This window comes from Naegleria gruberi (genome assembly GCF_000004985.1).
Source record: "Naegleria gruberi genomic scaffold NAEGRscaffold_12, whole genome shotgun sequence".
NCBI lineage: Eukaryota > Heterolobosea > Eutetramitea > Acrasida > Naegleriidae > Naegleria > Naegleria gruberi.
This window is the reverse complement of record NW_003163315.1, coordinates 51767-70984: the sequence shown is the minus strand read 5'-3', so window position 1 is coordinate 70984 and position 19218 is coordinate 51767. Positions and strand designations below refer to the sequence as shown.

Here is a 19218-nt window from a genome sequence, read left to right as displayed (position 1 = left end):
AAACAAAAAAATCTCAACATCAAATGACAGGAAGAGGAAAGGGAGGTAAAGGTCTTGGCAAGGGTGGATTCAAAGTAGGTAGTTCAACAGAATACTTAATTTCTCAATGCATTTTACTCTCAGAGAACAAATAGAGTGATAAGAAATAATATTACTGGCATTACAAAGCCAGCCATTAGGCGATTGGCCAGAAGAGGTGGTGTGAAACGTATCTCTGGACAAATCTATGATGAAACCAGAGGAGTTTTGAAGAATTTCTTGGAGGGAATTATTAGAGATGCTGTTACCTATACAGAGCATGCCAGAAGGAAAACTGTAACATCGATGGATATTGTCTATTCATTGAGAAGACATGGAAGAACTCTGTATGGTTTTGGACATTAATCATTGCACTATTAAAATTATTAGAAATACATTGTAAATAAATTAATCTTTCATTTATTTTCTCTTATTGAAAGTGAGACGAAGAGACAAACTACTTGCCAAAACACTCAAACTGGAGAACATCATTAACATGGAAGATAAATAAGGTGGCAAAACAATACCATAGAAAGGCCACAATACACCACATGCCAATGGAATCATGAACAAGTTATATCCAAGAGAAAGTAAGTGATTGAGTCTAATTCTAGAGAAGGTCTTTTTAGACAAGTCAATGGTTGTGACTACATCTCTCAAATCAGAATTTAACAAGATGATGTCAGAGCTCTTAATGGCAACATCAGTTCCGTCACCAATGGCAATGCCTACATCAGCAGCACTTAAAGATGGTGAATCATTAATGCCATCTCCAACCATAGCAACAGTAAAACCTTGCTTTTTAAGTGATTCAATAAATTGGCATTTTTCACTTGGTGTCTTATCGTGAAGGTATTCCAATTTGGAGCCTAGTAATGAAACAGATTGTTGAACTGCTTGCTTGTTGTCACCGCTCATAACAATGCACCTAATTCCAAAATCTTCAGTCAATGTCTTGATGACTTCTCTGGCTTCAGGTTTCATTTCATCAAAGAGAGCAACATAACCAATCAAATTATTATTTACAGAACAGAAAACAACAGTATGGCCCTCCTTGAGACTCTTCTTGGTATTTTCAAATTTCTGATCTTTGGTATCAGTAACAATGACACCTTCTTGACTGAGGAATGAGGATTTACCAATTAGAACAGTATTTTGCTTCATATCACTCTTATTTGTATAGATGTATCTTAAACCTTTTCCTCCAATGATACTGAGAGAAGTGTCAGTATGATCGACGTGATGTTCAATCTTTGGTGAGAAATACTTGACAATAGCCTCAGCCAAAGGATGTTCACTAGCTCTTTCAGCTCCGACAAGAATTTCGAAAAACTCTTGTTCCTTAATACCAATCTTTGAAGCATCTTCAGCAAAGAATCCATAATTCACAACTGAAGCCTTTCCTTTAGTAATTGTACCAGTCTTGTCAAAACAAATGCAATTCACCTTGTGTGCAATTTCTAATGGAAGTCCTCCCTTCACCAAAATACCATTAGATGCTCCAATACCTGTTGCAACCATAACTGCTGTTGGAGTTGCCAAACCAATCGCACAAGGACAGGAAATACTGAGAACTGACATGGAGAAGATGAGGGCAAACATGATAGAATCAACTCTACTGGCTCCATTATTAACAGTACCAGTCACAGAGAAGAAGTACCAAGTTACAAAGGTGAAAAGAGACAAGGCCACCACAATAGGAACGAAAACTTTAGAGACCTTATCGGCAAACTCTTGAATAGGAGCCTTATTGTGTTGAGCTTGTTGTACGAGGTTGATAATTTGTCCCAACACACTATCTTGACCAGTCTTGGTGATTTTCACAATAATAACTCCACCATCTTCACTGCCAGAAAATTGTTCATTTACAGTACCACCTAGAACCTTACTTCCTTTCTTTTTGTAAATTCTCTTTGATTCTCCTGTGAGCATACTCTCATTGACAAAGCATTGTCCAAGAACAACTTCTCCATCACAAGGAATAGTGTGTCCACATTTGACCATGACATAGTCTCCAACAGAAACTTCCTCAACGAAAACTTCTCTCGTATTAGCACTGAAAGATAGAGCAGATTCATCCTTCACATTCTCAACAATATTGGCCTTGGCAGGTTGAAGTTGAGCCAGTGCTGAGAGAGATTCAGTTGTTTTGTTCTTTGCAATAGAATGCAGATATTTACCAAGATTTTGGAACATTAAAGTCATGGCACAAGTTTCAAATAAATAGGATGGTGCTTTGGATACTGTCTGATTAATAATTCCAAACATTTCCAAAGTACTAATAAATAATAAAATAATAGAATAGAAAAAGGCAGCATTAGTACTCAATGATATCAGTACATTCATGTCGGCATAGTAATTTCTCAAAGCTTTGAAGGCATTCTTGTGGTAATGCCAACCAGTAATAAAGTGAATAATAAATGTCAAGAGCATACATCCATAATTCAGTAATACATATTTGATCTTTTCCCATGCAGAAAATCGGAATCTGAACATTTGAAGTTCTTGACCAGAGTATTTGCTCTTGTTGGACATGGTCAAAACAACAACAGGAATGGTCAAGAGGAGGGAAACAATAAACTTGATCTTCCATTCATTGATAATAAGGAAGGATTGGTCAACTGCGTCTTGTTTCTTTGTTTTTGGTGGTTTTTTACAAGCTTGGAACCCAATAGACTCAATTTCCTCAATGATTTCTTGAGATGTGAGAAGGGCTGGATCATAATCTACAGTGGCAGAGTTGGTCATCAAGGAAACAGAAACCTTCTTGATACCATTCACCTTCTTTAATGTACCCTCTACTTTTGATACACATGACGAACAGTGCATACCTGTTACATTTAGATCTAAACTTCCACTATTGTCCACTAATTCAATCTCTTGACTAGCCTCCTCATCAAATCCAACTCGTGTATATGGATTAGAAATATTATGTGAGAGTCCAACAGCTTTCAAAATTGAATCAAAGAAGGATGCCTTGCTGGCAGATTTTGGAATTTTTCCTTCATCACTTTCATCATCCAAAAGACCAGCAAAACTACTTGGTTCATTATCCAAACTGTCTCTATTCAAATCAATCACTTCCTCGAATTCATCATCATCATTTTTCATGGTTGATGTTGTTAATGTTGGTGTTTTGTTCAAAGCATCGTTGAGAGCATTTGATATTTCTTGTGGTGACGATTGTTTAGCCATATCTTTCTTGTCGCTTACAAGAATGACAGTGTCTCTTTTGTTTCTTGTTGTTTTTCCTTGCAAAACTTCTTCAGTAATTAATTCATGATCAATTTCAAAACCAGCTCTGACAATTGACACACTTGCATTTGCTTCCAGCGTCTTATAAAACGACTTGATTGGAAAAGGATCAAAGCTAGTATTATCCTTGATATGGGCTATGATTTGCATAATTTCATCCTCATGTGTTTTCGATGGATCCAAACAATCACTCCTAACAATGCAAACTAATCTCTTCTTTTCCAGACTCACATGATGGAAATAGTTTCCAATCACACTCTCTTGACTTGAATTAAATCTGTCACTCAAATATCCTTTCATTACTCTAGTGACCAATCCCGAACAATTACCACAAGTCATTCCTTCAATTCTTACTTGGAAAACAGCATAAATACTAGTATTGGAATCTGCTGCTGAGAGGGTGGTGTTTTTGATAGAGTAGATGGAGGATAGATTTTCCAATGTGGAAGATCCTTCATGGAGTGAATCTTCGACAATGAGGATGGACTTGTTAAAATCGGAGGAGGAATTCAACAACTTTTTGATGAGAGTTTGTTCCCATGTGTCTTGTTGTTTATCATTCACGAGGAGCCATTCACGAACTGCTTGCCAACTACTACTACTACTATTGGTTGTTGATGATGATGAATTGTTGTTCATCTTTTAATAAATTAAATAGGGTTTAGATTAGGAAAGATATTTAGTGGAAAATATATGATAAGCAGCCTTTTGATTATCTATACTGCTACTACTGGATTCTTTAAAGATATATGAACAAGAATCCGCAGACACTGTTCAATAGCAAAGATAACAATGTTACTACTACTATTGTGGTATAATGGTTAACAACAACGAATATGAATTACCCTCTTTGCTATGATGGTGGCAAACGTTTGATCTAATTTTTTTGTTGTGTGTGATAATAGTCCTTCCATCATCGTCATCACAGGTCAAGTTGTGAAGAAGCATGCTGTTGTTGATTTGATGAAAATCGATGGGTGATGGAAGAATGCCACCTCAAATCGGGCAACTAGAAAGAATCTTTTGAGTTTTTAACAAGGTTGGAATTTTTTAATATTGTGGCTTTTGAATTTCAATTATCAGAACCTTAGAAATTCATTGATTTGTTTGATTGAAACTCTCACATAGTTACACGATTAGAAAGTTGCTGTTAAATTGTTATGTATTATTATTGAACAATATTAATCGATTATTCATTTATCAGTTCGTTCTTTTTATCTAAGGTTGATCTTCAACGCTTGCAAGTCTATGACAATCTTGTTTGTATGTCTTATGATCCAACCTGAGAAATTGCCTCATCAACTACCTATTGCTCAATTACTTCCTCAACAACAAAAAGTGTAACTGCTCCTATTCAAAGCACTGGTATCATTGCCATTACTTCCTCAACTTCCAGTTTTGTTAGAACTTGGCCTGCACTAAAAAAATGTAGTACAACATCATGAGTTTTCATCACAACAATCATTGTAATTTCATCAGTGAAGGTGGACATCAACCTCTCAGTGCTCCTTTTATTAAATATTGAAACTCTAATTTCCATCAAACACCATCAAATGCTTTTTCCATCTCTGAACATTACACTACAATGATGATCGTTGCTTGCTGCTAATTTAATTTAATATTATGAAAAACAATTACAACAATTATTGATGACTGGCAAAGGCAATAGAATACAACCCGAGCTAGCTAGGAAACATTTCCAACAACAAAATTCTGCTCCAGAAGAAGGAAGATTTTCGCAATATTCACTTTATAACATTAATAACACCAATAACACCAATAATAGTAATAATGTTTCATTGCCTCCTTCATCATTTGGACAAGTTATAGTCGGCAATGAAATGTTTGATGCTGATACGGAAGCTTCCACCAGTGTTTATGGACTCCAACAGCAAACTCTCTATATTAGTTTTAAATTCTCACTGCTGGGGGCTATGTGTACATTGATTTTGTCGCCAATTCTCTTATTGACCATTATTTCAATTACCTTCTCATTAATTACTGCCAATCAGATTGAAAATCTCGTTGTTACAAGTGCAGTAGAGAAGGCAAATACCTATGTTTCGAATTATTTGGATACGTGTATTATATTGGCAGCTGCTCAACGTCAGCAAGTATTTGATGATTACTATATGAAGGAAACAAGTGATGATTTGTTTTACAGTTCTGAAAATTATCAAACAATTTTCAAAATATTGGCAAGGACACACTCCCAACATAAATTGTTGGTCTTTTTGATGGATTTTACACCTCCTAATGGAGATTATCTATATGTCAATTCAGTGGACTCTTCAGATTATTCCAGTGATACTAATTTACCTTGGTATCGACAGTATTATGAAAAACGACAAAAGCTCTACTTTGTGTTTAATCCCTCTTCGAATACTACCTATCTAGATACGTATCAATTGACTAGAAATGGAACATTTATTGCAATTGCAAAAAAAGAGGATTATCCATCAGTTTACGATCCAAGAAATGACGAATATTACAAATTATCTCACATTTATGAAAAGGCAATAACACCAATAGCACTTCAAGTTGCTGATTATGTGGAAGAACAGGTTTATGTTTCATATCAGGAATCCATTTACTCTCCCTTTAATAGTTCAAAATATATTGGTGTTGTCAGCACTACTGTTGTTATCAAGCAACTCGTGGAATTTGTACAATCATTTAAATTTTCTACGAATGGAATTTTGGGTATTATTGAGCTGAATAAGAATGGAGATGGAACATACAGGAAGAGAGTTATTGCCTACAAGGATTTAAAAACATTGGTCATTCAGAATAGTGATGGTTCATTAAGTATTCCTGAAGCTGAAGAAATTCCAAATGAAATGCTACGACATATTATCGTTAACATTATTCCATCTACCACAGAGAAGGTCTATGCTGGTAGAAAGTCCTTGAATCGTTTTCATTATGGAGCTGTTAATTTAATGAGCTTTGATGTTGTTTCATCCTCAGAGGGGTTCAATGTTGAATGGTTGGTATTCATCTCAGCACCAGAGACAGACTTTATTGGAAATTTATTATTAATGTCTGGCCTCAATGTGGTGGTTAGTGTTATTTTCGTGATTGTTAGTATTGTTATAGCTTACTATATTTCAGTGAAGGTTTCTCGACCTCTTGGTTACTTTTCCAATGAAAGTAAGGCTATTTCTCGATTGGAGGTAAATAGAAGTTTACCTTTAAAAACTAGAATTAGAGAAATTATTGAACTTGGTGAAGCTTTTGATAAGATGAAAACAACATTGAGATCATTTATGAGATTTGTTCCAAAACACTTGATTGTTGAAATGGTCGAAAAGGGAATTGAAATGAAACTTGGTGGAGCAATGTTGGATAATATTACCATTCTATTTTCAGATGTGGAGAACTTTACAACATGGAGTGAAGAGCTTCCTCCTCAATTGTTAATCACCCATGTCAGTGAATATTTTCATGTCATGACTGAAGAAATTGTTAAAGAGCAAGGAACTCTCGATAAGTATATTGGTAAGTAGTGTGTTAAATAATTAACTCTTATATTCTTTTAGGTGATTCGGTAATGGCCTTGTGGGGAGCACCTTCAGCAATGATGAATACAGCTCTTCCAGCTTGTCGAGCAGCTATCAAATGCCAAACCGCTATGAGAAGATTGAGAGAAAAATGGGATTTAGAAGGAAAACCCTTGTTTAGATGTAGGATTGGATTGCATACTGGAAGTTGCGTTGTTGGAAATATTGGCAGTATCTGGAGATTGAACTATACATGCATGGGAGATGCTGTAAATTTAGCTTCTCGTTTGGAAGGACAAAATAAGGTCTATGGAACTGAGGTGATGATTAGTGAGTCAACTGCTGGTCAACCTGAAATATTTGAAACATTTACATTGAGAAAGTTGGACAAGGTCAGTGTAAAAGGAAAGAGTGTAGGATGCACTGTTTATGAGCTTCAATCTAAAAATTTGGAATTTTCTTCAACATTTTATGCCAAAGGAGAAAAGGCAGCTTTTATTCAGAAATATGAATCAGCTCTGGATCAATATTTTGCTGGAAGCTTTGAACAAGCTTGCATGGAATTCAATACATGTGCTAAATTGTTTGCTGGTGATAAGGCCACTCAAACAATGATTGAGAGATGCAACTATTACATACAGAATCCTCCTGAAAATTGGACTGGTGTTCATGTTGCAAGTGAAAAATAACCCACATCAATGTAAAACACAAATATCTATTCAACAGACTAGATATCTTACAAGGATTTCATTTGAGAATTTTACAAAAAAAAAATGAGCAAACGAAGTCGTCAAGATTTTGAAATTCTTTCGGAGGAAAAATTAATTCTTCAATTATCAATAATGAAAAAGAGGAATTAGTAAAAAAGAAACTTTCGGATGATGTATTTTCCAATGATGTGCTTTCGGAGATTTTATCTTTTTGTAATGAGTTTAAATTTTCAGTGGTGAGTTGTGCATTAGTTTCGAAACAGTGGTTTGCTGTTGTGCGGGAACTATCTAAACTTTTATTTATTTGTGAGAATGACCAGAAATTGAAAGGTGAATTTTTGGAAAATATTGAAACTCTGCAAGTGAATAGAAATTTTTTCATCCGGATGAAAATTTTGATTGTAAAATATTTAGATTGATGAAAGGATTGAGAATTCTCAGTGTTGAAAGTTGTATTAATTTACAACAAGTTCAGGATATTCTAGAAATGAAACATAATTTAACAAGTTTAAATATTTCGAGAAATTGGATTGGTGAGGAAGGAGCCAAGTATATTAGTGAACTAGATAATTTAACTATTCTCGATATTCATGGCAATGATATTGTAGCAAATGGAGCCAATCATATAAGCAAAATGAAAAGAATAACCACTCTCAGTGTTGGATTGAACAATCTAGGTAAAGAAGGGACTAAATATATCAGTGAAATGAAACAATTGACCAATCTTGAAATTAACAATAACAATATTCAAGAAGAAGGTGCTAAATTTATTAGTGGATTGAAACAATTAACTGAACTCTCTATTCATTTCAACAATATTGGTGATGTTGGAACAAAACATTTATCTGAATTGAAACAATTGACACGTCTTAATATTGGTGAAAATAATATTGGTGATGAAGGTGTCAAACATATTCTTGAAATGAAACAATTAACTGATCTCGATATTAGCAACAATAATATTCGTCACAAAGGATCTGAATATATCAGTGGAATGAATCAATTACGTATTCTTGATATAAATAGTTGTAACATTGACCCTATTGGAGCTCAAAAAATCAGCGAAATGAAACAGTTAACTGACCTTAACATTGCTTGGAATCAATTTGGTGATGAAGGAGCTAAATTTATTAGTGATATGAAACAATTGACTACACTTGAACTTTTCAACTGTGATATTTCTGACATTGGAGCTAAATGCGTTAGTGAGATGAGCAAATTGACCAATCTTGATATTGGTGAGAACAATTTATCTGATGAAGGAGTTAGAGCTGTTAGTAATATGAAATTAATGATTCTCTCTGTTTCTTCAAGTAAAAAAGGCCAAGCAAAAAAGGACGCAAATACCATTGACGAAATGAATACTCAAATTACACACGATAACAATTAATGAAGAGCTGAAAAAAAGCGTGTTTATTGATGTGATTAATTTGTTGAGGTTGACTTGATGAATATTTCTATTGATTCAGATTAATGATAATAGCATTCAAACGGTCAAATAAATTAATATTTCATAGAGGTAGACAATTCATAGTTTGAAAAACCAGACACTGAAGAAGGAACGTGACCAGCAAAGCTACCAGAATGGTGTGTCTGAATGGACGATCTAACTGGAGAAACAAATCTGGTAAAAGTTCTACTCGAAGATGAAACTCTGAATGAAGTCTCAGGTTGTTGCCTGTTTGATGAGCTAGCTGTTGATGATCTGGAAAGAGATGGTAACGAAACTGTATTATTGAACCCATCCAAAGAAGAGCTCTTTCCAAAGTCCATCGATTGATAACTTCTCTCTTGGAATTTTGAGCTGTGAGGACTAGCACCAACCACATTGTGTAATCCTGGTACATGACCACTATATTTTGGAATTCTTGGTTCGGAGAGGGTTATATCTTGGGCTGTTTTTCTTGCCAAAGAACTCGAATTATAGGAAGCATTCTTTACACCACCATTTGCACTAGTGGTAGTGGAGAACCACTTTTTATCGTCCAATTCAGAAGGAGCTCCCTGAACCTTAAACCTTGTAGTTGCCGAATTTTCCTTCTCTCTATTACCTGATGGTAGAGTATATTTATCCTCTCTCTTATCTGCCTTATCCCAAAATTCATTAATTCTTGTCTGTTTTTGTTCTGAATGAACATTCTTGATGAGTTTTCCATACTTTCCATGCCTTTCCTGAGGACCAAGGAATATAAACGAGTCTCTTCCGCTTCCAGTTGCTATGTACATTTTTTTTTCTCTGGAGAGTTGTTTGTTCTCTCTAATGCATAACTGTAGATTTTTAAATTTGTACTTTTAACGTTCAGGAACAGTCAAAATTGCCATCATTGATGTTCATCATCATGTGCGTGGAGTACTTTCCAGTATTCGCCAAGCTATTGAATTAAGCAGGTAGAGAGATGTTTGCGTTCTTTTCTATTGTACATATTGAGGAAGTCTAAGGATGGAAATATTGAGGCTATAAAAATAGTATGTTAGGACCATGTTTGGGAGAGTGAATCATTGTCATTATTGGATTGGATGATTAGTTATTGTGTTACTAGTGTGTAGGAAGAGAGGATTTGATTTAAAATATTTCGGAAGGAGATTGGTGAAGGTGGATGAAAAGAGATGAAATGCATTTCAGCCAATCAAATAATATTCATGTTGAAAAATAAAGGAGAGTGAACGGAAGGATGAGTAGAATTATCTTTACTATTAAAGATTATTAAAGATCAACTATTTAATTATCAATGTATTCATCACGATGACAATAAGCTTCTCATGGTAGTTTTTAAATCTTTTTAAAAAATAATTTCTTGTAATTTTTTTAAAGTCTTTTAAAAAATGAACAAAACTTGCAGACTCGCCAATTCTATCAAAAAAGTCTCATCATCATTTCATCAAGTGAGTGATATCAAGACAAATACTATCACAAAGAGATTTGGTAGACAAGATATTGACGCTTTCAGAAGTGCTGCTGGTGTTAACACCCATACTACCTTCCCTGTCGCTACAGTTTTCGGATGTACAGGATTTGTTGGTAGATATGTTGTTGCTGCACTTGCTGATGCTGGTTATCAAGTTATTACACCTTGGAGAAGAAATGAATTCGATATTGTGAACCAGAGAAGTATGGGAGACGTCGGTCAAGTTGTTGCTATGAGATTTGACTTGAAGAGATACGATTCTATACTCGATATTTGTGCTCGTTCTAATGTTGTTATTAACTGTATTGGTCGTGATCATAAGAGAATTTTCGACAATGTTACAGTCTACAATTCCAATGTTGAATCAGCAGAAATTATTTCTAGAGCCTGTAAAGAAACAAATGTTGATAGATTTATTCAATTGTCATTGTTGAACGCTGATAAAAACTCTGAATCCGAATATTGGAAACAAAAAGGATTGGCTGAAGAAGCTGCTTTGAGCAATTTTGATAATACTACCATTGTTCGTTCAGCTAACGCTTACGGAACAGAAGATGGTTTCTTGAATTTAATTGCTAAACAAATTAGAATTTTCCCACTCATTCCACTCACACAAAAGGGTCAAGCTAAAGTCCAACCTGTTTTTGTTGGTGATGTTGGTCGTGCTGTTGCCAGAACTGTATTAAATAGTAGAACTGTAGGAAAGACTGTTGAATTGGCTGGTCCTGAAGTTTTCACTTGGTCTCAACTTGTCGATACTGTTGCTAGAATTATAGATGAAAAGCCAGGTGGTAAGGTTATGATACCTGAAATTGTCGGACAACTTGTTGGTTATATTAACGAATACACACATACTCCTGGTTGGACTTCTGACTTGCCAATCAGAATGAGCTTTGACCATGTTCTTCCAAAGGAAAAGCCACAAAATGTAATGAGATTTGAAGATTTAGGAATGACACCTGTTATTTTAGAAGAAGCTGCTTTGGAACCATTGTCAAGATGGAGACGTAAGGCAGACTACTTTATGGATGTCAATTATAAGAATTAATTTTTCACAAGCTTTTTACACACAATAACAATACTTTTTCATCGTCACAAGAACCACAGGGAATGTTGCTGAGCAACTTGTGATTTTAATTATTAAAATATAAATTCTAAAAAAATTACAAATTAATTATTTAATATTTTATACCTTAAAAAGAATAGCAAATATTCAATTAGGTCTTTTGCACTAATTGTTTAATCTGTTTTTTTAAATAACAATTATTAGTATTATTATATATCAAAAAATGTCGCGATTTTACAAAGAGGAAATTCTCTCAAACTCTTCACCCTCATCACAAAATTCTAACAATATAAACGGAAGACTTCAACCACCAGAGAATACTACCAATGATGATGATGTATTCATCGATAGTCCTTCTATTAACAATGATCCTAACGACCAGGAGGTTGTAGAAATTCAAATCGAAGTAGCCTCATCATCCGAAAGCCTTGCCGATGAAGAACAAGAATCACAACCAACCACTACAACTACAACAACAAATACATCAGAAACACTAGGTACAATGCTATCGAATGATAATGTTAATATTACATCACTTGGAGATGAACAAAGAAGGAGAAGATCTTCATCACCCGAAATATTCGGAAAGAAAGTAACATTTGGTGATAATGAAAGTAGTGGAGTTTCAAATTCTGATACTGATGAAGAGGGAAAGAATCGATCTACTAATACAAATAATGGAGGAGAAACAAATAATGAATCAGTAATGAGAACAGAACCGATTAAAATTCCAGATAGGAAATCAAGATCCAAAAAGACTCAGAGTAACACTAAGAAGATACATTCTAAAAAGCCAAATCATTTATCTGTGGATCCTAATTCATTGGATGAAAACAGAAAGCTGAAAATGAAGAATAGTAGTGGCAGTACTCCACATTCATTGATTTCTCCAATGTCTTCGCATGCTTTTGGATTTCTTATGAGTGCACCAACACCAATTATTATGGATCAACATAATGCAACAACTGTTGATGATGTGAGGAGTAGTATTTCAGAAACACCATCTACAATTGGCTCTCCGTCAACAGACGGTAAAGATGAAGCAGATATCTTTGAAGGAAACAATGGACCAAGTATAGATTTGACCACTCCTAGCTCTCCTACTTCTGCTACTGATGTGTTTGCCAATGCTGTAAATGAAAAGGATAATGTCATTGGAAGAAATATTAGGGATATATTGAAAGGAATGCCAAGTTTTGAAAAGGCAGAAAAGAGATTCATAGTTGTTGGTTTGGGATACGAGTGCCACAGATTTGACACAGCCCAACACATGTTAGATCACATCACTGGCGAAAATCAAGATGCAGAATCATTTTGGATTGATTGTCAACAAAGCAGTGCTGATGATATACATACACTGCAGAAATATTTTGGAATTCACTCCTTGACCTCAGAAGATATGATTAACAATGATAGTGGTGAAAAGTGGGAAGTTTTCGATAATTACATGTTTATGATTTTTACAGGTCAAATTGCTGATAAGGTAGCAAGTAATGATTATTTACCATGTCACTTGAATGTACTGATATTTGAAAATTGTATCATTACGGTTCACGATAAGCCAATTGAAGGAATGGATCTACTCATGAACAGAATTGAAAAGGAATTTGAAATTGATGCCAAACATCGTAAAAAGCTCAAACATGGTAAATCCATTAGAGAAAAGAGAGATATTATTGAAAAGATCCGTGCTGAATCAACACCAAGAAGGAATGACAGTGCTGATGTTGTTCGTAAAAGAAAAAGTACAACCATTCCAAGCCCTTCATGGGTTTTCTATGCCTACTTAGATGCCATCATTGACGTCTATATTCCAAAGGTTGACAGTTTAACGAGAGAATGTGATACTTTGGACGAATTTACTGTTTCACTAAATACTACTGAGAAGGAAGATTTATTGTGGAGAATTGCTCTCAATAAGAGAAGAACTATTGTGTTGAGAAAATTACTTTTACCCAAGCAAAAGATGATAACCTATTTGGTATCGAGCAGAGTTCCTCTTCCATTTATTGATAAGGAAATTCAATTATATTTGAGAGATGTGTTGGATCACTTGACCTATTGTTGTGATAGATTGGATATTGCCAGAGATTCACTTCATCAATCCCATACTAATTATTTAACAAGAGTTCAAATTGAAATTGCCCAAAATGCACAAAAAACTGATGCCTTTATGAATCGTTTAACAGTTTTTGCCTCCATTTTCGGTCCATTGTCAGTCTTGTCAGGCATTTGGGGGATGAATGTCAAAGTCCCAGGTCAGGACATTGATTCGTTGTACTGGTTTTTTGGTATATGTGCATTCATGGTTATTTTATCATTAACCCTTGTAATGCTATTGAGAAAACAATTAGTTTCCATGTAATATTCCTCAAAAAAATTTATTTATTTTTCAAGAGTATTACAATTTTAATTCACATAATTGCTGCTACAAGCTACCATTTATGGTACAAAGTATGGAGGGAGAAAGTAAAAAAGAACATCACAACTCGTTCTCGATAACTCAATTTAGAACAACGTAAATTGGAAGAAAAAGAAATTTGAAATATAGAAAAAGTGGAATGAAAAAATCGACCACGGTGGGGCTCGAACCCACATCTTTTTCTACGAATGAAATGCGAATTTTTTACTGCAGTTAAGTTTCAGTACTGAAACCATTTGTTCTGCTTTTCCAATTAAGCTACGTGGCCAATAAACAATGCTTTTCTTTCTCGACTACACACCAAGAATAATATCTTTATCTTGGTCAATTTGGTTCAAATATAATATAAATATCACGATGCCATTTGAAAAACGAACCTTTAGACTAATCAGTATATTTAGTGCCCTGAATTTTGAACAACTATAAACAATAGTCTGAACGTAGTTTATTGTTGATTACTTCCAGATTATGGAACCACCAAGAAGTTGTAATGGATTTTCAAGATTTTCAAATGATTCCTTCTTTTCCTTTCCAGGCAATAATAATGTAATAGTATTCTTTTCTGGGTTGAATGCTTGCAATACGACAAACATGCGAACTTCCTTGTTTGCCACATCTTTAAGATTATCGGCTGTAGAAATTGAATTAATTCTATTCAATGACTTATCACTCACAGTCAAAGCTCTCTAAAATATAATATTTACATTAATATTAAATCAATTATTAAATCAATAAATCAGTCAGACATTATACTTACTGCTGAATTTTGAGTCTTGTAATCAATCATACATAATTTCACCTTATCCAATGGTAAGGTAAGAGTATTCAATCTATTACTAAAGTAGGAATTGAAATTGGCAGCTCTGGTGTCTTTTCTGAAATTGGTACTTCTCTTTTTCACATGACTACTCTTTTCGAGAGGAATAATTACAACATTCTTGGTGTCTCTTTCCAAGTTACGTGTAGTATTTTGATCGAATGAAATGACATGAGTTATATTGCATGAGGAGATGGCATTCTTGATAAGTTCATATCCTTGACCTTCAACCCATCCACATGTATTAATGATCCACATTGATTTCTTCACATCAGCATTCTTTTTGATAATATTATCATAGTATGTTGTCATTTGCTTACAGATATGATCGTAATAAATTGTGGATTTTGGTGAAATATCTCCAAAGTTGAAAGCATGACTATTCACAATAGTGGCAAGTGGATTAGACTTCATCACAGAGTCAACTTTCGAATAGCTCTCATGAGATGGCAATTCATAGACCATACTCATACTTCCAGGAATTGAAAGTTGATTTTGTCCAACATCAATATCAGCAAATGCACAAATTCTTTCCTCTTGATCTCTCTCATTGGAAAACAAGGCATGATTGAATAAAATTCTTGATAGAGTTGATTTACCACTATCAGTTTGTCCAACAATCAATACTCTCACATGATTCATTCCTCCCTTAATTTTATCAAAAGTTTCAAATACACTTTCCATAAATTTTGGATTACTTTCCACAGTAGTAAATGCTTGTTCAGCTTCTCCCAAAATATTCATCTTTAATGTAGTATCCTTCTTTTCCAGACTCATATTCATACCAACAACTTCAATCAATTCACCACCTGCAGAAAAATCCAAAACACCACCTTCTTCTCCATTAGCATTAAATTCCGTTCCGAAAATATTCAACACTCCATCAGTAATTTGTATCTTTTTAATGGTGGAATTTTTAATAATTATTGCTTGTCCATATTTTAATGTAACTTCATGTTCCGATTCGGTGAGTGGTGTTTCTTTTGGCTTCTTTGCGTGTGGTGGCATTTTTTTTGTAATGGAAATTTGTAAAATCTGAGTTTGCACATTCAAAACATTTCATATGATATGATTAATAGGGCACGTAATGTTGTTGATCTTCATGACGATGATATACATTTAATAAGGTTCTATAGTTTTCTCTTGGTAGGTGTAAAATTGATCTGGTTGATGGTCTGGTTTTTGCTTGGTTTAGAATATATCACCATTCAGTAATTCATCATCAGAGTCTTCAAAGGAGGGTTGTTGGTTGTTTTGTGCAGCAGCTGCAGCTCCAGAGAAGAGATTCTTCATATTGATGAGGGATTTCCATTCAAAGTATTCTTTTTGGCCACGCACTGGACCATCTCTAAAAACAAAGTATTTAATCTGGGCAATATCTGATTGATTCTTGAGTGCCTGATGTTCCCTCTCTGATTGTTCATTTTCTCTCTTCTCTTCCTCGATACGTTTCTTTCGAACTTGACTACATTCTTTCATTTTGCCCAAATCTTCTGTTGTTAAATTTTCGTGATTCATTAAGAGATTTTTCAATCGAGCAGTGAGAGTATTCAATTTCTTCCAATTCTCTTCCTCAACTCTTTCATCAAAACTATTGTCATTTCGTTCCTTTACATTTCTTGCAACTCTAGCAGCCAATGTAGATTTTGCAGATTTAAAAGATTCAATCCACCGATAAATCACATTCACTTCCTCCTCTCTAATATAAACATTAATATTATTTCTATTTGGTCCGAGATATTTCTCCTCTGCAGTATCCACAAAATCCTCCCAATCTTCGATATCCTTATAATTTACAGGTTGGCAATTTGCAATATTCCAAAATCTACTCTTTGCATTCTTCTTTTCCTTCTTAGTTTCTGGTCCCAGTATATCTCCGAGAGTAGTTGCCTTGTTGCTCTTTGATTCTTCTGGTGAGAGAGTTTGTTTTTTCGATGATGAATTGTTACTAGTACTTCCTAGGCTTGATTTGTTTGTATTTACATTGAGAGTAGTTGGAGTTTTTGGTGTTGATGCTGTTTTACTATTACTAGATTCTCCCTTCTTTGACAATTTAAGATCCTTCTTTGGAGTTGTTGTTGTTGCTTGATGATTCTTACTTGTTGGAGTTGATTTGTTTTCTACCAAGGTTGATTGAATTTTAGGTTTTTTAGGAGGATTAATCGGAGTGGTAATAGTCTTCAATGGACTATCCAAACTATCCTCATCACTCACTTCTATGATTTGATTCACAACCGAAGCCTTGAATTCTTCAATCTCTTCGTCTTCATCGTCATCACACACTAATTTTCGCTTACTCATTTTTTCTCAATTTATTTCGCATTTACAATTTAATTATCATCACACAGAGAAAATTCTAGCCTCAAGCAATATGATGAAAACAATAAATTTATTCCCTTCTCAGAAATAAGTAAATTATCAATTACGGTATTGAAACTATTCATCAACATTGAAAAAATAGAAAATTAATGATGAAAATTTTATTTGGTGATGAAAAAAGCGGTAACTCAAACAATTTGATGAAAAAAAAATGAATAACAAAAATACAGGCAAGCCATCATCGGGCGGTAAAAAGGATTTTAAGAAGCCTTCTTTCTCATCATCTAATAATAATAAGAAGGGATTTAATAAGAGTGAAGGCGGTTTTAAGAAGAATGCCCCAACAAAGAGATTGCACTCTGAAACATCATCGGAAAATAGAAAAGATGGTGGTGGTATTTCTGATTTTAAAAAGAAGTTGAAGCGTGAAGATAGTACAACAATGGCTAAGAGAGCTCTTGACGAATTTTTGCAATTGGGAGAAAAGAAGAGAAGTAAAAAGATTGACATTCTCGAAACAGCTTTAGAATATATTGAAGGATCTATTAGTAGTTTATCACTTCGTTCCGATATGAGTCGTTTGTTACAAGCTGTTCTCAAGTACGGAAATGAAAAATTGAGAAATATTGTTATTAAAGAAATCAAGGGTGATCTTAAGGTTTTATCCTCAAATATTTATGGACACAAATTAGTAATGAAGGTTATGAAATATCACGTAGTTAAGATTAAGGATCAAAAGGAAAGACTCGAATTTTATAAGGAAGTTTTCTTTGGAAATATGAAGACAATGATTCAACAAAGATTTTCAGGAGAAGTTCTCGACTATTGCTACACTGAATTGTGGAACTATACTGAAAAGAGATTCTTCGTTCAAGAATTCTATGGCTCAGATTTCTTGTGGACTAATGAAGAAAGCAAGATGAATGACTCTCTTAAGGATTCTCTCGATAACAATATCAAGACAGGTGCTGTTTTGACCATTGTCTCAGATTTGACCAAGATTGTTCAAAACGCTCTCCAAAAGAGACTCTTCGATTTGGCCGTTGTTCAAAAGCTCATTATTGACGTTTTTGAATGTGGTGACAGTTCACATGTTAAATTCACACTCTACGATTTGATTGAAGCTGGTGCTATTCCACTCATCCTCCATACTCTCCTCGGTTGTAAGATTTCCCTCCTCTGTATTGCATATGCCAACGAAAAGGAAAGAAAGCTCATTGTCAGAAGTTTGTCTAGATCTAAGGTTGATGTTGCTGGTTCTGCAGAAGAAAATGTTGATGGTGAAGGTGCTGAAGAAAAGCAAAAGGAAGATGATCTCACCAACAGTGATCCACACAATAACTTGGCTGTTTTGGCCTCTCAAGATTGTTTCGGTTCAGTTGTCGTTTCATACTTGTTCAAGTGTATTGACGATACTGTTCTCTTGAATCAAAAGATTTTGAAGCATTTCAGAAAAGTTTTATCCGACCTCTTACATCACCAACAAGCTTGTAAACCAATTCGTTACTTGCTCACAGGTAGTTCTAAAGTTTTTGGTAACAGTCAAGCTACAAAACTCTTTGATGAATTGGAATTGAGAAAGGAAATGATGAAAGATGGTGTTTTGAGCAAGAAGGGTCAAGATAAGATTAGACAAGAATTATTGCTCTCATTCGGTCCATCTATTGTTACTGGAATTTGTGAAAATTTATCAACCCTTATTGCTGATACTAATGGCCACCTTGTCGTTAAGGAAGCATTCGCCCTCTCAACAGAAAACAAAGATTTCGAACCAATCTCAGCCAAGCTGTTAGAATTGATACAATCCAAAGATTTTGATTTCCACAATATATTTGTCAAGACCACCATGTCAAGCATTATTTTGAAGAGTGAAGGAGGTTTCTGTGATGGTGTTTTCAAACTTGTCAAGGGCCATTGCAAACAATACATTTTCGAAAAGAAGGCATCCTACATTATTTCTGCCTTGTTAAAGACAAAACATGGACGAGAAGTTTACAATGAAATCAGCAAATTTGAAAAGGCTATTCAAGAAGAAAAGACAGACAAGAATATCAAGTTTTTGGCAACAGTCCTCACCACCAAGAAGGAAGAATTCAAAAAATAAATTATTAACCCTTTAACCATTTCAAAATCTTTTTTCAAAATGTTTAATTATCTCACATCATATTCTTCCATAGTTCTACAGTTTGTGAAAAAAAATCG

The 19218-nt window shown here is 34.4% G+C and overlaps 10 protein-coding genes and 1 non-coding gene across 11 annotated transcripts; 6 read left to right on the top strand and 5 right to left on the bottom strand.

Moving 5' to 3' along the window:
* Nucleotides 1-23: 23 nt before the first annotated feature.
* On the top strand, nucleotides 24-384 carry NAEGRDRAFT_31873 (histone H4; the record flags this gene model as incomplete). Its single annotated transcript, XM_002679747.1, has 2 exons — nucleotides 24-74; nucleotides 124-384. The coding sequence occupies 2 exons, from the start codon at nucleotides 24-26 to the stop codon at nucleotides 382-384; spliced, it is 312 nt and encodes a 103-aa protein (XP_002679793.1).
* A 78-nt stretch (nucleotides 385-462) lies between these two features.
* NAEGRDRAFT_275 (uncharacterized protein) lies at nucleotides 463-2868 on the bottom strand (the record flags this gene model as incomplete). The annotated part of the gene is made up of 1 exon (XM_002679617.1): nucleotides 463-2868. A coding segment is annotated over one exon (2406 nt), but the record flags the coding sequence as incomplete, so codon positions are not given.
* A 2054-nt stretch (nucleotides 2869-4922) lies between these two features.
* NAEGRDRAFT_64901 (uncharacterized protein) lies at nucleotides 4923-7465 on the top strand (the record flags this gene model as incomplete). Its single annotated transcript, XM_002679746.1, has 2 exons — nucleotides 4923-6774; nucleotides 6816-7465. 2 exons carry the CDS (start codon nucleotides 4923-4925, stop codon nucleotides 7463-7465), a joined length of 2502 nt encoding a protein of 833 aa, XP_002679792.1.
* Nucleotides 7466-7973: 508 nt separating this feature from the next.
* Nucleotides 7974-8876, top strand: NAEGRDRAFT_64900 (uncharacterized protein; the record flags this gene model as incomplete). The annotated part of the gene is made up of 1 exon (XM_002679745.1): nucleotides 7974-8876. The coding sequence occupies one exon, from the start codon at nucleotides 7974-7976 to the stop codon at nucleotides 8874-8876; it is 903 nt and encodes a 300-aa protein (XP_002679791.1).
* A 9-nt stretch (nucleotides 8877-8885) lies between these two features.
* Nucleotides 8886-9712, bottom strand: NAEGRDRAFT_78928 (uncharacterized protein; the record flags this gene model as incomplete). Its single annotated transcript, XM_002679616.1, has 1 exon — nucleotides 8886-9712. The coding sequence occupies one exon, from the start codon at nucleotides 9710-9712 to the stop codon at nucleotides 8990-8992; it is 723 nt and encodes a 240-aa protein (XP_002679662.1). The 3' UTR covers nucleotides 8886-8989.
* A 597-nt stretch (nucleotides 9713-10309) lies between these two features.
* NAEGRDRAFT_64898 (uncharacterized protein) lies at nucleotides 10310-11440 on the top strand (the record flags this gene model as incomplete). The annotated part of the gene is made up of 1 exon (XM_002679744.1): nucleotides 10310-11440. The coding sequence occupies one exon, from the start codon at nucleotides 10310-10312 to the stop codon at nucleotides 11438-11440; it is 1131 nt and encodes a 376-aa protein (XP_002679790.1).
* A 724-nt stretch (nucleotides 11441-12164) lies between these two features.
* Nucleotides 12165-13823, top strand: NAEGRDRAFT_31869 (uncharacterized protein; the record flags this gene model as incomplete). The annotated part of the gene is made up of 3 exons (XM_002679743.1): nucleotides 12165-12318; nucleotides 12766-13007; nucleotides 13143-13823. The coding sequence occupies 3 exons, from the start codon at nucleotides 12165-12167 to the stop codon at nucleotides 13821-13823; spliced, it is 1077 nt and encodes a 358-aa protein (XP_002679789.1).
* A 206-nt stretch (nucleotides 13824-14029) lies between these two features.
* Nucleotides 14030-14148, bottom strand: NAEGRDRAFT_t178. Its single transcript has one exon. It is a non-coding gene; the product is annotated as a tRNA-Ser (tRNA).
* Nucleotides 14149-14335: 187 nt separating this feature from the next.
* Nucleotides 14336-15705, bottom strand: NAEGRDRAFT_47353 (uncharacterized protein; the record flags this gene model as incomplete). Its single annotated transcript, XM_002679615.1, has 2 exons — nucleotides 14336-14566; nucleotides 14638-15705. The coding sequence occupies 2 exons, from the start codon at nucleotides 15703-15705 to the stop codon at nucleotides 14336-14338; spliced, it is 1299 nt and encodes a 432-aa protein (XP_002679661.1).
* A 183-nt stretch (nucleotides 15706-15888) lies between these two features.
* On the bottom strand, nucleotides 15889-16998 carry NAEGRDRAFT_64895 (uncharacterized protein; the record flags this gene model as incomplete). Its single annotated transcript, XM_002679614.1, has 1 exon — nucleotides 15889-16998. The coding sequence occupies one exon, from the start codon at nucleotides 16996-16998 to the stop codon at nucleotides 15889-15891; it is 1110 nt and encodes a 369-aa protein (XP_002679660.1).
* A 229-nt stretch (nucleotides 16999-17227) lies between these two features.
* On the top strand, nucleotides 17228-19134 carry NAEGRDRAFT_78927 (uncharacterized protein; the record flags this gene model as incomplete). The annotated part of the gene is made up of 1 exon (XM_002679742.1): nucleotides 17228-19134. The coding sequence occupies one exon, from the start codon at nucleotides 17228-17230 to the stop codon at nucleotides 19118-19120; it is 1893 nt and encodes a 630-aa protein (XP_002679788.1). The 3' UTR covers nucleotides 19121-19134.
* Between the last annotated feature and the right edge of the window lie 84 nt (nucleotides 19135-19218).